We start from the raw sequence: 14,933 nt of genomic DNA, 5'->3' as shown, positions 1-14,933 counted from the left end.
TAATGGTGTTAATGTTGCTGGAGACATCACCAGTTGCACCACTGAAGCATCACCCCACACCCTTGCTAGCAGAAGCAATTTGGCTCAGTGGCAATTACCCATTCTCAGAGAGGAATCCTGGATCTCTATCATTGTTGTTTGAGCAGTGGGAATGTGACCCAGTTCTGGCCACTGAAATGTAAGAGGAAGTCTACTCCAGTGAAAGGATAGAGGCCCTAGAAGAAGGCTTATTTTTCTCTCCCTTTTTTTCCAGTTTTGAATGCTAGGAAGTAAAGGTGTGATGGCTGGAATAGAAGCAGCCATATTGTGACTCAGATAAACCAGCATCTGGGGAAGGCAAAGTAGAAGAATGGAAAGGATCTGAGTCCTCAGTGGGACATTAACTCACTAAGCTAGATATGAGGCTCCATCCTAAGCAAAAAACTGAATGTCTTTAATGGTTCAAGACACTGTTGGTCAAATACTCTGTTACTTGCACCTGAAAGCACTCCAAACAACAGAAGAGGTATAATGGAGCTATCACCTCCCTTGATTTAAACATTATATTTCTATAAATGTGGCCTCCACTTTTTATAAAGCCACAACATATGTGGCCCCCACATACATTTCTAGATATGTGACCTCCACATATCCCCACTTACGATCTGCTGAGCTTCTGGTCAATAAAAAATAAACAAGCAAACAAATAAAAAGTCTGTATTTGAGTACCATGATCTCAAATACTCACAGAAACCATATCATTAACATAAATGTATGAATCACCCTAGATATAGGATAACAGAGTGGGGACAGCTGCAGTGAATTTGAAAATGCATGCTGTCTAAAGACATTAAAATTCAAGCATTTAAAAACACTGTACTGGCGAAACAAAATGCATCTATGAGCCAGATTCAGCATGCAGTAAACCAGTTCATGACCCTTGCAAAAACCATTTCCAAGTGAGTTGGATGTGATAGCTGGAACGGAGGCAGCCACATTATGACTAAGTGAGTTGGAAAGTCTCATATCCCCCTTTCTGCAATAGTGAAAATTCTTCTTCAAACTATTGAGAGAGGTTGGTCAAAAGGCACCAACTTCCAGTTGTAAGGTAAATAGGTTCTAGAGACCTAATGTATAGTATGGTGACTGGTGATAGCATGGTGACAATACAAAAATGTATTGTATACGGGCAATTTGCCAAGATAGTACATCTTAAGTAATCTCATCACACAATAAAGGTAACCATGTGAGGTAATGGATATGTTAGTTTGATGGTGACAATCATCTCACATTTACATGTATATCAAAATATTATTTGGGGCTGGGGATGGTGGCTTATGCCTGTTAATACCAGCACTTTGGGAGGCCAAGGGAAGAGGATTGCTTGAGTCCAGGAGTTCAAGATCAGCCTGGGCAACATGGCGAGACCCCAGTCTCTACCAAAAATTTAAAAATTAGCTGGATATCATGGCACATGCCTGTGTTCCTAGCTACTTGGGAGGCTGAGATGAGAGGATCACCTAAGCCCAGGAGGTTGAGGCTGCAGTGAGCTATGATCATGCCACTGCACTCCAGCCTGGGCGACAGAGTGAAACACTGTTTTCTTTTAAAAAAAAATTCTGTTGTACACCTTTAATATATACAATTTTTCTTTGTCAATTAACCTCATTAAAGCTGAGTGCGGTATGGGAGGAACCTCCAGTGCAGTCTTTAGAGTGGCTCCATCACTTCAATCTGAAGTTTTGAATTTTAATTCCATCATCCAACATCTTAATCCTTTTAGTCAAGACAACCAAAATATGAATATCAAAATCTGTTATTTGTCTTGAATCTGAGCCCCTTCCCTAAACCAAATGTATTCATAGTCATTAACTTAAAGGGGAATAAAATAAGAGCAAAAGAATAAGAACCCAAAGCCCTTGGTTCTAGTTACAGCTTTGAACAATGCACAAATTACTGCAACCTCCAGATCCTTTATTTCCTCATCTGAAAATAGAGATTCTTTAAACAAATACCTTTGGAGCTGCCAGGTTCCCCAGGCTATCACTGAGTTATTAATCCTTGGCAGAGATAAAATGAGAAACTATATATGTCCACACTCTAAATCCCTAAGCCCCGTGCAAACATATAGTCCAGTTGGTGCAGTCATTTAGTGCAAAGGTCAATGAGATAGTCTTCTCCTACGATCACTTTCACGCTGGCCACATTTAGCTTCAGTTTGCCAGGATAAAGCTCTCAGCAAGTCCTACAAAGGCAAAGGAAGCTTCTGGTTGTCCCAGTTAAGAAAATACAAATCATTTCATGTTAGACCCTCCACTTCTGACAGTTCTGTGGGATTCACTCCCAGTTTCTTGCAGAGCATACCCTCGTGTAACCACATCATCCTTAATCACTCTTTCTGTTTATTAAAAAGTACATGTACACTGGAGAAAAGTAAAAACTAAAATTGCAGACACAATAACAAAAGCATTCCTGTAATAAGCATTTATTATAAGGTAGGCACCGAGACATGGACTAATATCCATGATGTCATTTAAATCTCACAACTTTATAAAGTGGATGCTATTATTGTTCCCATTTTAGAGATGAAGACATTGAGGCTCAAGATATTAAGAACTTCCCCGTGATCACCCAGCCAGTAAGAGGTAGAATCCCTGAATTTAAATTCAGGCAATCTAACTCAAAGCACAATATGTTAACCACTTGATAATGACATTCTTTAAAAGATTAAAGCAGCCATGAGTCTACCACCCCAAAGATAACTGCTATTCATATTTTGGTATGTTTGTTGCCAGTCTTTCCTTGATGGGGCACAAAATTTTCAGAGCTGGAAGAGATCTTATTTTGTCCCAAATCCTCATTTTGCAGGAGAACCAGAGGTTCAGACAGGTGAAGGCCTTTTCTAAGGTCACACAGATATTTTTGGAAATTGAATTTCATTCTTCAGACTCTTTGTCCAAGGTTTTCTTGGATCTTCCAACTTAAGTTGATTCATCATGGCTGCCTGGAGTACTGTGTTGAGAAGGCCTTAAGGCCAGTGGGCTCAACAGGGCCAGGTGTTATAAGAGATTAATGATGGCAGCAGTGAACATGGCATCCATGGTTGCATACATGCCATAGATCTGCTGTCTTATCCAGGAGCAGCTCCTGGAAGAGCTACTTCCCTCACCCACATCATAGGCCTCACAGCCCAGTGCCTTCAGGACACTGTGTATGTAACATAAATGAGTGAAGTGAAGTGAAGTGATTGTTGGGAATTTAAGAAAGGAGGGGCACCTGTCCTGTCCCAGGATGGCAGTGGGAAGGCAGGGATCATGGCGGGTGGGGTTGGGGGATGAGATTCATCTCCAGCCAACTGTTGCCATAGGGGGAATCGGGGCCAGGGTGGCCAGGCCTTCTGACTGTTTCAAAGTAGCATGAAGTTTGGATTTTCTTTTCAGTGGGATGTCTTCCAACTTTAAAAGGTTGGCAAAGAATTAGAAGTTGAAAGATCAAGGGTGGGGGATGCAGGACAAACAAAAGACACCAATTAATAACCTTATAATGTCTCATTTATGTGATAACTTATCAGAAGCTACCAACTCTCTATTACAAACCAGAGATTCAGTTCCTGTTTCTCTTCTGCATAGCCCTCTTTCTCTCTCTTTCCCCACTCACTCTGCCTACAATAGCATTTTCCATCTGAGGCTATGAGAAAGAAGATAAACACCGCCCCAAACCCACCAGACCACAGCTCTTAAGGACACCCAAATGATTACCAGCAACCCCTGAGGGCTACTTGCAGCGTGAGTCATGCTACCGGGAGGATGCCTGTTGGTCTCTGATGACTTATGTGAGGAGGTGTTGATGATCACATCTGACATGCCTCATGGAAAAGACTAAAGATAGGTCTCCCCACTCTCCCAGGAACTACCTGATGCCTCTTTAGCAGGAGCTGAGTGGGCTCCACCAACATTCCGATCTGCGCGTCTGCCCTTTTCGAGAGCTTTCAGTGTTTAATGGGAAGGGCCGTCACTCGCATCCAAACTCTGGAGCTGCCAGGTTACAAGAGCACCATCTTCCACCTCCTGCTGATGAGCTGTTACTCAGCAGTTCTCTACAGGCCTTTTGTATGTAGCCCCCCAATTTATGTTAATCCTCAGGATGGCTGGTAATTACCTGCCCACTAGAGAGAAGAGAAAAATTGGCAAACACCTATGAAATCAGTCAGCATTGAGGGAACAAACACTGCACATATGTTCATCCGGAAGCTCCAACAAGCTGGCATCGGAGCCAATGACTAGATTCATTCAATCAACAAACATTTACCGTGTAACAAACGCAAAGGGCAGGACAAGTGCAAGGTGCTGAAAAGGATGCCCCTATGGAGCACAAATGAATCTTATTAATGGTGGAAAAAGAGAGAAATGGTTAAAAAAGTTGTGGTATGAACTGAACACTCTGCAGCCACTGAAAATCAAGTTTAAGAAGTCTATGCAGTGATAAAGGAAAATTCCAAGAATACATAATCAAGTTTAAAAAAATATATAAAAGCAGGTTGTGAAATAAAACTGGGTCAAAATCCGAGTGAACACACTCAGTAACCTTCCTTTTCTGCTCTTAAGACATAGAATTTATAAAGAAATCTTTAGTTATTTTTAAATTTACATAGTATTGCTTGGAAATAAGAAAAGCGAATCACAGATCAAAAATAGAGAGTAATCCCTAAAAATAAATGGACTGAAAGACGGGACTCTAGGGTTTCAAGGAGGAATCAAAGCCACATAATCCGTGGAGGATAGGTCCAATATGAGCCGTGAGAACAGAGGTGTCAATGTCCATCCAGGGAAAAAGGGGAAGAACTGGACCTGGAATCAGGTTGCTAGCTGTGGATGGTGCTAGAACATCCGCACCATCCACCAATAGTCACAGCCAAAAAGCAGGACCCTATCTGTGTCAAGGAGCCAAAATGAAGTCACCTACATGAGATGGAGTCCTAAGCCTGCACCACAGGCCATGTAGAATGGGAAGAGAGTACAAACCTGAGCTGTTGACATGGGCTCTGGCTTAAAACACACACCCTCACAGATATAGGGCATAAGAAATCATAAAGCTGCCTTGAAAATAAGTTCACAAACAAAAATTAAAGAACATATGTGAACATCCAACTAACTGACTCTACAAATGAAGGACTCACAACTGAAGAAACAAAGATGCTAGAGCAATCAGAGAATAACTTTATAATACGTGTTTTTTAATCTTTGAAGGGACAGGGGAGGGAGTTACATGCACAAAGTGAGAAGAGTTTTTCATTATTTATAACACAAAAAAAAACAGGGAGGTGTAAAGAGGGACCAATTATTATCTTGGAAATAAAGTATATCCTTGTTGAAATCCATAACTCAACAGATAGTCAAAATAATAGACCATCCATGCTGTTTCTTTCTAAAATAAAATAATAGACCAGACACAAATGAAATGATGTAGGAGCAACAGGCTATAGCACATAGCCTAGGTGTGTAACAGACTATACCATCTAGGTTTGTGTAAGTGCACTCTGTGATGTTCACACGATTAAATCACCTAACGATCCATTTCTCAGAACGTGTCCCACCATGAAGCAACGCATGACTATACATATGCATGTATATTCAGAAGGAGAGAACAGAAAGAATGATGGAAAGAAAGAATCCAACAGATAGCGGATGAGATTTTTCCAGAATTAAAGAAAATCTTGAATCCTCTAAGAAAGTCCACAGAGGGCAAAGCACAATAAGAAAAACCATATATAGTATAAAATCCTGAGCTTGCGACTAAATAGATAAAAGGAAATACACCAAAGTGTCAGTAATGTTTACCCACGGTGATAGGATTTGGAGAGAGATTTTTATCTTCTTTAAATTTTAATGTATTTCCTAAGTGCTCTACAATGAAAAGACATTATTTTTCTATGTCTGCGGAGGACAGAAGCATTTGTTATGTGAAATACACATATATAGATAAACACAGTTTTTAAAAAAATCTGCCCTCAAACGACTTACACTCTGGCAGAAGACATGAGGCTTGCATAGGAATAACATAGAAAACGAAACCCAAGTGATAACTGGCATGGATGGATATAGCTAAAATCTGAGCCTCGTCTTTTCCTGCACGGAGCAATTAGGAATATGGGGAGAAGTGGTGGGGGGTGAGAGGGTTAAGGAACCTGAGCAGAAATGTAAAGATCTAGCCCATATGCTGGGCTTACCAGGGACTATTACTGCAGCTGGAGTGTATTTCACTTAGACAGGGTCAAAATGGCCAAGCCAAGATCAGATTAGAACTTCATCTACATTAAGCATTATTTTCACCTCTTATTTATTTTAATTTTCTTTTTTTTTTTTTTTTGAGACAAAGTCTCACTCTGTCACCCAGGCTGGAGTGCAGTGGCATAATCTTGGCTTGCTGCAACCTCCACCTCCCAGGTTCCTGCAATTCTCCCTGCCTCAGCCTTCTGAGTAGCTGGGATTACAGGGGCCTGCCACCACATGGGCCAATTTTTATAGAGACGGGGTTTCAGCATATTGGCCAGGCTGGTCTTGAACTCCTGACCCCAGGTGATCCGCCCACCTCGGCCTCCCAAAGTGCTAGGATTAGAGGCGTGAACCACCTCACCCAGCCTTATTTTCACCTCTAATTTCGTTATATTGCAAGACTACCCAATGATGCAAGCAAAACATTAACACCTCCATTGTAAATTAAATTAACACCACAAAAATCTGCCACATTTGCATGACATTTCAATTGTTATAAGGCTTTGTTGTTTTCTTCAAGGGTCAAGTAGACAGAGAGAAGGAAAATGTCACAAATATACACCATGGAATACTATGCAACCATAAAAAAGGATGAGTTCATGTCCTTTGTAGGGACACGGAAGAAGCTGGAAACCATCATTCTCAGTAAACTAACGCAAGGACAAAAACTCAAACACCGCATGTTCTCACTCATAGGTGGGAATTGAACAATGAGAACACTCGGACACAGGACGGAGAACATCACACACCGGGGCCTGTTGTGGGGTGGGGGGAGGGGGGAGGGATAGCACTAGGAGATATACCTAATGTAAACGACGAGTTAATGGGTGCAGCACACCAACATGGCACATATATACATATGTAACAAACCTGCACGTTGTGCACATATACCCTAGAACTTAAAGTAAAATAAAAAATAAAAATAAAAATGTTAAAAAAAATGTGTGTGTGTGTGTGTGTGTGTGTGTGTGTTCATTTTAACTGATAACCAAATTGACCGCTATTCTTACCGGCAGGGGCACTATCATGTTGCCAATTTAGAAGTAAATATAACACAGGTGTGTTTTGCGTGACTTTACCAAATCAACATCATTTTAACAGGAGGCAGAGGCCTTGTCAATCTAGGGAGGTTAAGGCTGTAGTCATAATACCATTTGCAAACGAGGCAAGGCAGAGTGTTAAGCAACGCACCGTGACTGTTTCTTTGGAGACAAATAAACTCAATGTTCAGCTCTAAATGAAACATGTGGCAGAAGCACAAGCCATCTATATATGTTACTAATGGAAGGAAGGGCTGTTCACATCGCAGACAATCTCCTTTCTAAACAACATCCCCAGTTTCTCAAAATACCACCTTTTAAACCAACTCCTCTCAATATCACCCAACTCCTCTCAATATCACCGTTCCACATGGTGACATATACCCCGATGTTACCTCCACTGAGCTCTTTGCTTCCCTGCCACCTTGCCTCATCTCCCTACAGTTGCACCAGAATGACAGAGAGGGGCCAATCTCTCCAAGACCAACTCTGAAAGTCTCAACAATCAGGAGTATCGAATCCCCTCCCCCATTTTTGAACCAATGGACCCTTTCATTCTTCTTCTTTCCAACCCCTCTTAAATCTCTATTATTGATTTCTCTGGAAATGTCTTTTCTCATCTTCCTCTTGCCCGTTCCTGATTCCTTTTTCTCTTCTTACTCTTACGTGAGGTCACATTTTGGTCCACATCCCCAAAAGGCAGTTTCATCCCAAAGGAGAGAAGAATGTTTCCACCCATACTCCCTGGACTTCTCAAAACTTTCTAATGCCCCCTTCAAGGGAAGAATAGTTGCTGGTCTAGTTGGTCAGAGCCTGCCATTCACTGGGTCAAGATTCACTAGCAGGCAGGGTCACTGCCTATCAAGGGGGTTCCCTTCCATGACCGTACACTCTTCCGGCTTCTCTCTGCCTACAGTTGGATGAATGAGTCACATGAGGGCCTGAGCCACATACCTATCGGCTGACACTTAGAAGTAAGAGCGGAAGCCTACCCGGAACCACCCAGTCTCACATCACCTTTTCCAATTCAGCTTTTCCCAGATTTCTCCATTGGGTTATGCCAAACCCTCATGGATCCAGAAATTTCACTTTCAGTATGGTTACTGTTTCTTGTCTATCGCTCCTTTAGAAAAACTCAAGAAGGAAGAAGGGATCCATGGTAACATTTAAATCCCAAAGTCACACTCCAAGGCCTGGCTGGAAACTGGCTGTTTTTCTCCCTCAGTGCCTTCATTAGAAGATCGGCCCCTCCCATACAAAAGCCCTCTAGGCTGTGATTCATCACAGCTCTCCATGCTCAGCCCCTCCCACAAAATGAAACTGATCCCTTGTCCCTCCTGAAGATGGATGACATCATTAAAGTATGGGCTTGATTTAGTGGAATGGAAGATCATAGCTTGGGATCAGAAATTCAGCTACCTAGCTACATCACCCACTATGTGGTTTTGGCAAAGTCCCTTAACTCCCCTATGGCTCAGTCACTTCATCTGAAAGTTACAGCATGCTCCAAGAAACTCTAAGATTTTCTCCAGTTCTGAAATTGTCAGTGGTGGCAGAGCATGGATAGTCCCTATTCTCTTCTTCCCAGAGAGGAGCCTTCTAAAACTGAGAACTGACTGGGAAAATGCTCAACCACACACAGGAATTCTGCTAGGCTGCAAATCATTTAAAATGAATGTTTAATAAGACACTGCATCAATTGCATGCTTCAGCTGAATGTGCTGCAGCCCAGGAGACCCGAAAGAATTAATACGGTTCCCAAAGGAGCCGGTGGGAATTGCTGAAACAGAAGCAAAAGGTGATGTGATGAATATAAAAGTGCTTTGAGAGCATCAAAAGGAAAGCGCTACAGTGAACGTCTGCTCACTGCACTAGAGTATCTCCTGCCATCTAAGGAACACTCTCCAAGAAGGTCTCAGGGCTAGAGACCATGGCACACAAGTACACTTACTCTTTCCTCCCCTTCTGAACTCCCAATCTTTTCTCAGGACTTAGAGGACAGTACACACCCAACTCCAATCTTTCCCTTTTTTCTCATTCCTCACTTTACTTCTTCATTCCAGCCTTCTTCCTTCCCTCCACTTCTGTGTAATTCCCAAACCAGGCTGTCATAACTTCAAATTTTCAAATCTCTCTCCCTTCTTGTCCAAACCAAAGCTCCCAGGCTGTCCACAAAAGAGACCCTCCCTCTCATTCGAAGCCAACAGATTTTTTTACACTCTTTCTTGCATTTTGAGACTCTCCAACTTTAGTACCAAGACCCATCTTTGTTCAGGAGCCAACTTCTTCATCTGAGGGCCTTGGAGCGCCAGACAGAGAACACGTAAGGAAAATGCCAGGCCCTTCATGCTCTGGGTTTGGAGTTAATTCTCTCCACTCCCACCCACTCCCCTTGAGGAACGGGTCTCTCCTCCACTCCTCTGGCCGAGGGCTTCTCAAACTCCCCACCTCTGTTCCTCTAATTGCAGAGTCGGAGGAAGCACGACATTTTTTCTGCCCTTTTGTGCTTTACCTAAAAACTTTGCATTTTCTTCCAGAACCTACCCACCTTTAATAATTTTTAGAAATAGTTTTAGTCACTTACCATAAGAGGAAAAAATGGACATTTTCCCACAAAACAATCAGGTAAAACTGGCATTGTGGAAATAGGAAGCATGTGTCTCCAGTGCTCCTGGGCCCACCTCTGGGCCCCATGGTACTCGTAAATCTGCAAACATGCCACCACCGCCACCATCACCACCCCACAGCCTACTTCTCAGTTTTCCGAGCTCTTCCTGGCACACGCACACCAAAGTGCTCCTGTGTACACCATTTTCAGAAACAAGGCAAAAGGCATTTCCATTCATTTCTGGGTTGGAGAGGCAAGACCTGGTTCTCACCAGGGCCAGTGGCCACGACCCTCCCACCCCCACCCTTACTTCACATCAAGACAGATTCTAGGGGCGTCCGAAGACCTGGAGCAGCTGCCATGCAGCTGGTGGCTTCCCAGGTCCTGGCAGGGCATCAGCTGCCGGCCTTACCTTGTCAGCCATGATCATAGATGCGCCCCCATGAATGCCCAAGATGGGGATGAAGGTGTGGGAGGAGATAAAATCCAGCATCTGGGCTACGGCCTCCTGGTCCGTGTCGTCCCCAAACACGAGGCCGTGGATGCGTGCCCCGGACATGAGGTCGCACACGTGCGTGATGAGGCTCTTGGGGTCGGTGCGGTTCATCAGCAGAGCTACCACGTTCACGTCCAGGGACAGCCCCGCCGCCTGCTCGGGGCCCCACAGGGTTCGAAGTTCGCGCTCTGTCACGTCGTGGCTGTGACCCAGCATCACCGCAATATTCAGCGCGGGGGAACCCTTCTCCGCCGCCGCGCTCGGCGCCGGACCGCGCCAGACCAGAAGGGCCGGCAGCACCAGCAGGGTCCAATAGCCCACTCTGCCCATAGTCGCCACTGACGCTCCCTGCAGGGTGAAGAGGGAGAGGCAGGGCCGCGGTGAGCAAGGCGACCAGAAGAAAGCGATTACCAACTTGGCCCCCTGCTCTAGGAGCCAGGCATGGAACTCAGCAGCAGGATAGGCTGCTGGGATCACGGACTCCATTCCCAATCCCCGACGCCATCCACATCCCTCGATCCATCTCTAACTCTATCTACAACTCCAATCCGAGCTAATTCTCCAGCCCCCAGCCCATTCTCGCATCCAGCTTCCTCATCCCCTGTCTCCAGGCACTTCCCCATCCCCAACTCTGTCCATGTCCCCCACCGCATTCCCCAAGTTCGCTGCGGGCCACAGACCCTAAGCGCCGCGCGCGTTCTGTACCCCACCAAGCTCGTAGGTGCACAGAATAAACCCTCCATCCAACCCCTCCCACCTGGGATAGAGAGGACCAAGTTATCAACCCCGCCCCCTGCTGGCGCGGAGCGAACTACAGACCCGGCAGGGCGTGCGGAGGCGGCGCTCAGACCCGGCGTCCCGGCTTGAGAGCTGAGCTAGTTGGCTGACCCCGCTCCCTGCGAGCCCGTCGTGAGCACCACACACTTTGCTCTACGTCCAGCCCCACCTACAGACCCGGCTCCTCTCAGGCAGAGTACACCCCAAGGGCTTGGGAGTGAGGACGCTGCCTGGTGGGCCCAGGCTCCGCTGTGCCTGGGGGAACTTGGGGCTCGCCCCACCTCGAGCCAAGGGGCCGTGGAGAGTCCTTCACTCAACTGCCAGTGGGCCCAGGACCCACCCCTACACGCGCGCGTGCACACACACACACACCCTCTCTCACGCGCGCCGTGTGCAATGCTGAATTCTGGAGAGTAGGCGCGTCCCCCCGCGGGCCAGCGCGTAGGAGCTGGCAAAGAACGTGCGTAGGGGGAAAGGTAGGCTCCTAAGGAGCTCCCAGACGGACGTGGACTGTACAGCCCCTCCCTAGCCTTTCTACTGCGGGCGCTGTTGCCAAGTCTTAGGTGCACGTGGGCAGAGGGCCGCACACGCTCATAGGCACGCGCGCTTTTCTGCGCACTTCCTCAGACTGCTGTAGCGGTGCCCACGGCCAGCAAGAGTCCTCACATGTCCTCAGGGGGTGCACACGCATGAACGACGGCAGGTGCACAGCCCTGCGTACCTGCAAATACCAGCGCGGTCGTGCACGCGTGCCCTGACGCGCGCCTCTCGGGACGGACGCTGCTGGAGCCGGGGGAAGTTGAGGCGAACTCCAAGCGGCCTCGGCGTTCCTGGGTAAGCGCCGCGGAGCGCGGAGCCGCAGCGCCCCCTGGTGCCCCTCCTGCGCTTCGCCGCTGGGCTCCCTCCCGCTTTCCCTCTCCCTCTCTAGCCTGATCCCTCTCCCGCTCTCCCTCCGGTCGAGTCTCCCTCCTCCCTGGCCCACGGAGCCCTGATCTCCCGCTGGGACGTACCTGTAGCCCGAGAAGGTCGAGGATGCAGTGGGGCGCGCTGCGCGCACGAGCATCTCGGCCGCCTCAGCAGCCACCGGGTTTAGCGGGTTCCCGCATGCTGCGGCCCCCGCACGCTCCCCTGGCTGTCCCGCGCTGTCCGCATCGCCCCCACGGGGGGCGGCTATCCCAGCCGGAGGCTCTGCAGCAGGGCTCTAACGGGGCGGAGGAGAGAAGGAGAGGCAGGGTCAGCCCACCAGCGAGGGGAGGGAGGGTTGAGGGGAAGGCTGCAGACTGCAGTGCTCACAAGCCCCCCTATGCGCCCAGGGGGGCTAGACAAGAGGGGGGAAGCTGAAGCCCGGTGCCCACGACGCCCCCAGTGCGGATCCTCAGCCCCTGTGGCTGACAGCGGGAGCTCCACTCCAGGGTGCACAGGAGAATGGGAGCCCCAGGTTGGCCACCCACGAGAAGCTAACTGGGCACCTCCACCCGCACCCCCTACCACCTCCCCAGCGCCGGCTGCTGGGAGTTGTGCGACCGGGAGCTGCTGAGCGAGGGGGGTAGGGAGAGAAAGAGGAGGTAACGAGGGTTGGGGGGGGGGGCGCTGGCTGAGTTTGCGACGAGCCAGCAGTAGGAGAGGGGGAGGAAAGGACGCGGGCTCCCGCGGTCCCGGTTCCCCGAGGGAGGTGGATCTTTCCCACGCAGCGACCCTCTTGTGATCCTGCCGCTCCCTCCCTCTTCAGGCCTCCCACCTCGCCCTTTCCAAGGGGGCCTCCCAGGCCCGGCGTCCCGCGCCAGCACTCACCGCAGCCTCTCTCCACATAGTTCTCAGCAGTGGCCGCTCCTGGTCATCTCCAGGGCTGATGGCTGCGGCCGCGATTCTCAGTGCTCACCCGGTCCCATGATCCGGCCAAGCCCTAGGAGCTCCCCTCCAAGATCCCTAGCTCCGCTTCCTGCCCCACTCCGGACGGCAACTGCCTGGTCCTCTGAGCGCGCCGGAGCACCCTCTCCGCAGCCCAGCTCCGGGCTGGTGTGTTTGAGGGCGAGTGTGTGTGTGTGTGTGTGTGTGTGTGTGTGAGTGTGGGAGCGCGCGCGCGTGTGGCCGGGGATCCCCGCGGTCCCCGGCCGAGAGAGGCGCGGGTGGGGAAAGGCAGCTCCCTCTGGGCCCTTCGCTGCTGGGCCAGCTCCGCGCCGGGCGTTCGGCTCCCCACTTCCCAGCGGGAGTCCGGAGAGCGCCTGGACACCCTGGTTCACAGCACTGGCAAAGCTGGGTTCCCGGGGCGTGTTTCTGCTGCGGTGGCCTCCGAGGAAGAGGAGAAGGAAGGTAGGGGCGCCCTCCACACCAACTTAGGGACTTGTTCTCAGCCGGCGAGACGCAGTAGCCCCCGCGCAAGCCCAAGAAGCTTCAAGCTCCGGCGGGCGAAAGCGTCTCCTGCCCGCAGCCTCTCTCCTAGGTGGGTCGAGACAGACCCCGCAGTTCCTCGGCGGCGACGCGGAGCGCGGCCACCCGTTCCGAGAGCGCACGGCGGCAAATAAGGCCAGGATAGGTGGCTGGCTGGCGACGGGGGCGCCTGCGGCGGCGCGCGCTGCTGTCCGTGGTGTTGGAACCACGCTCTCCGCCCGCTCCCGGGCGTCTGGTGCGGCTGAAGAATCAATTATTCAGATCTCTGCTACCGCTTCCTCCTCCCCCAGTGCCTCGCGCTGGGTACAGCTATCCCCCTCCACGCACAGGCGCGCCGACACACACACACACACACATACACACACACGCACAGAGTCTGCTCCAATGCTTCTCCCTGTGCTTCGCCACCCCCGTACGGGAACCCACTCCTCTGATCTCAGGGAGCCAGAATCCTAAAAGCAAAGACATCTACATTTCCCACTTGCTTCCTTCTAAGTCGTACCAAACAGAAGTCTCCCTGAGGCTGCCACTTCTAAGCTACCAGAAGAGGCGAGCCAGAGAACATGGGACGGCCTGGGTGTGTGAGGTCTTGGTTGACTTGAATTCTAGCGACTGGGCATGTAATGCATGCTCAAGGGAGGAGCTCTGCCCCTTTTATATTCACTTGTATCTCCAACGCCTGTCTGCCTTTCAGGCCTTGGAAGGAAAGGGGTCTTAAATTCTAAGAGGTTTTGCAATCACTGTTCTAACCCTGCCTCCTCCACTTAACCTAATGTCACCTGCTGCGGTCTAAATGTGTGTGTTCCTACCCCCAAATTCACAGGATAAAATCCTAACTCCCAAGGTGATGGTATTAGGACGTGGGGCCTTTAGGAGGTGACTTCATGACTTCATGAGAGTAAAATGGGATTTGTGCTCTTATAAAAGAGATCCCAGAGAGTCAGCTAGGTCCTTCCACCGCGTGAGACTTAATCAAGAAGGCATCGGCCTATGAACAGGAACCAGGCCCTCCCCAAACATTGAGTCTGCTGCTGCTTCATCTGGGACCTCCCAGCCTCAAGAAGTGAGAGAAATAAACTTCTGCTGTTTATGTTGTTTTGCTATGGCAGCTGGATCAAACTAAAACATCACTTTTGGACATTATATTACCACCCCTTATTGATCACTAATCTGGAAATGGGGGGCAGTAAAAACATCTACTTCTCAGGATTATTTTGAAAAGAAAAGGAGGTAGCCTTAGTAAAGGGGTCACCAAGGTCTGGCACATAGTAGATGCTCAATCAACATCATGAGCCTTGAAGTAGCCTGGAAGCAGGGGAACTTCTTCCAGGAATGTGGATGTGGCTGCTGAAGTGGAGACAGGAGAGGGGCAC

General features: G+C 48.8%; 1 protein-coding gene across 5 annotated transcripts in view; it reads right to left on the bottom strand.

Annotated features, from left to right (window-relative positions):
- The window catches only part of GRIN2A (glutamate ionotropic receptor NMDA type subunit 2A), a 422,706-nt gene extending 407,999 nt beyond the window's left edge, over positions 1-14,707 (bottom strand). For 2 of the 5 annotated variants that reach the window (XM_055242699.2, XM_055242702.2), the window contains exon 1: positions 10,312-11,061. In XM_055242699.2, coding sequence (XP_055098674.1) covers positions 10,312-10,881 — 570 coding nt within the window. In that variant the 5' untranslated portion in view covers positions 10,882-11,061. The other 3 variants (XM_055242700.2, XM_055242701.2, XM_063618169.1) reach the window with 3 other exon arrangements.
- Positions 14,708-14,933: the final 226 nt, after the last annotated feature.

The sequence above is a fragment of the Symphalangus syndactylus genome, chromosome 14 (assembly GCF_028878055.3).
Source record: "Symphalangus syndactylus isolate Jambi chromosome 14, NHGRI_mSymSyn1-v2.1_pri, whole genome shotgun sequence".
Classification (NCBI taxonomy): Eukaryota; Metazoa; Chordata; class Mammalia; order Primates; family Hylobatidae; genus Symphalangus; species Symphalangus syndactylus.
This window is presented reverse-complemented; position numbering and strand designations above follow the sequence as displayed.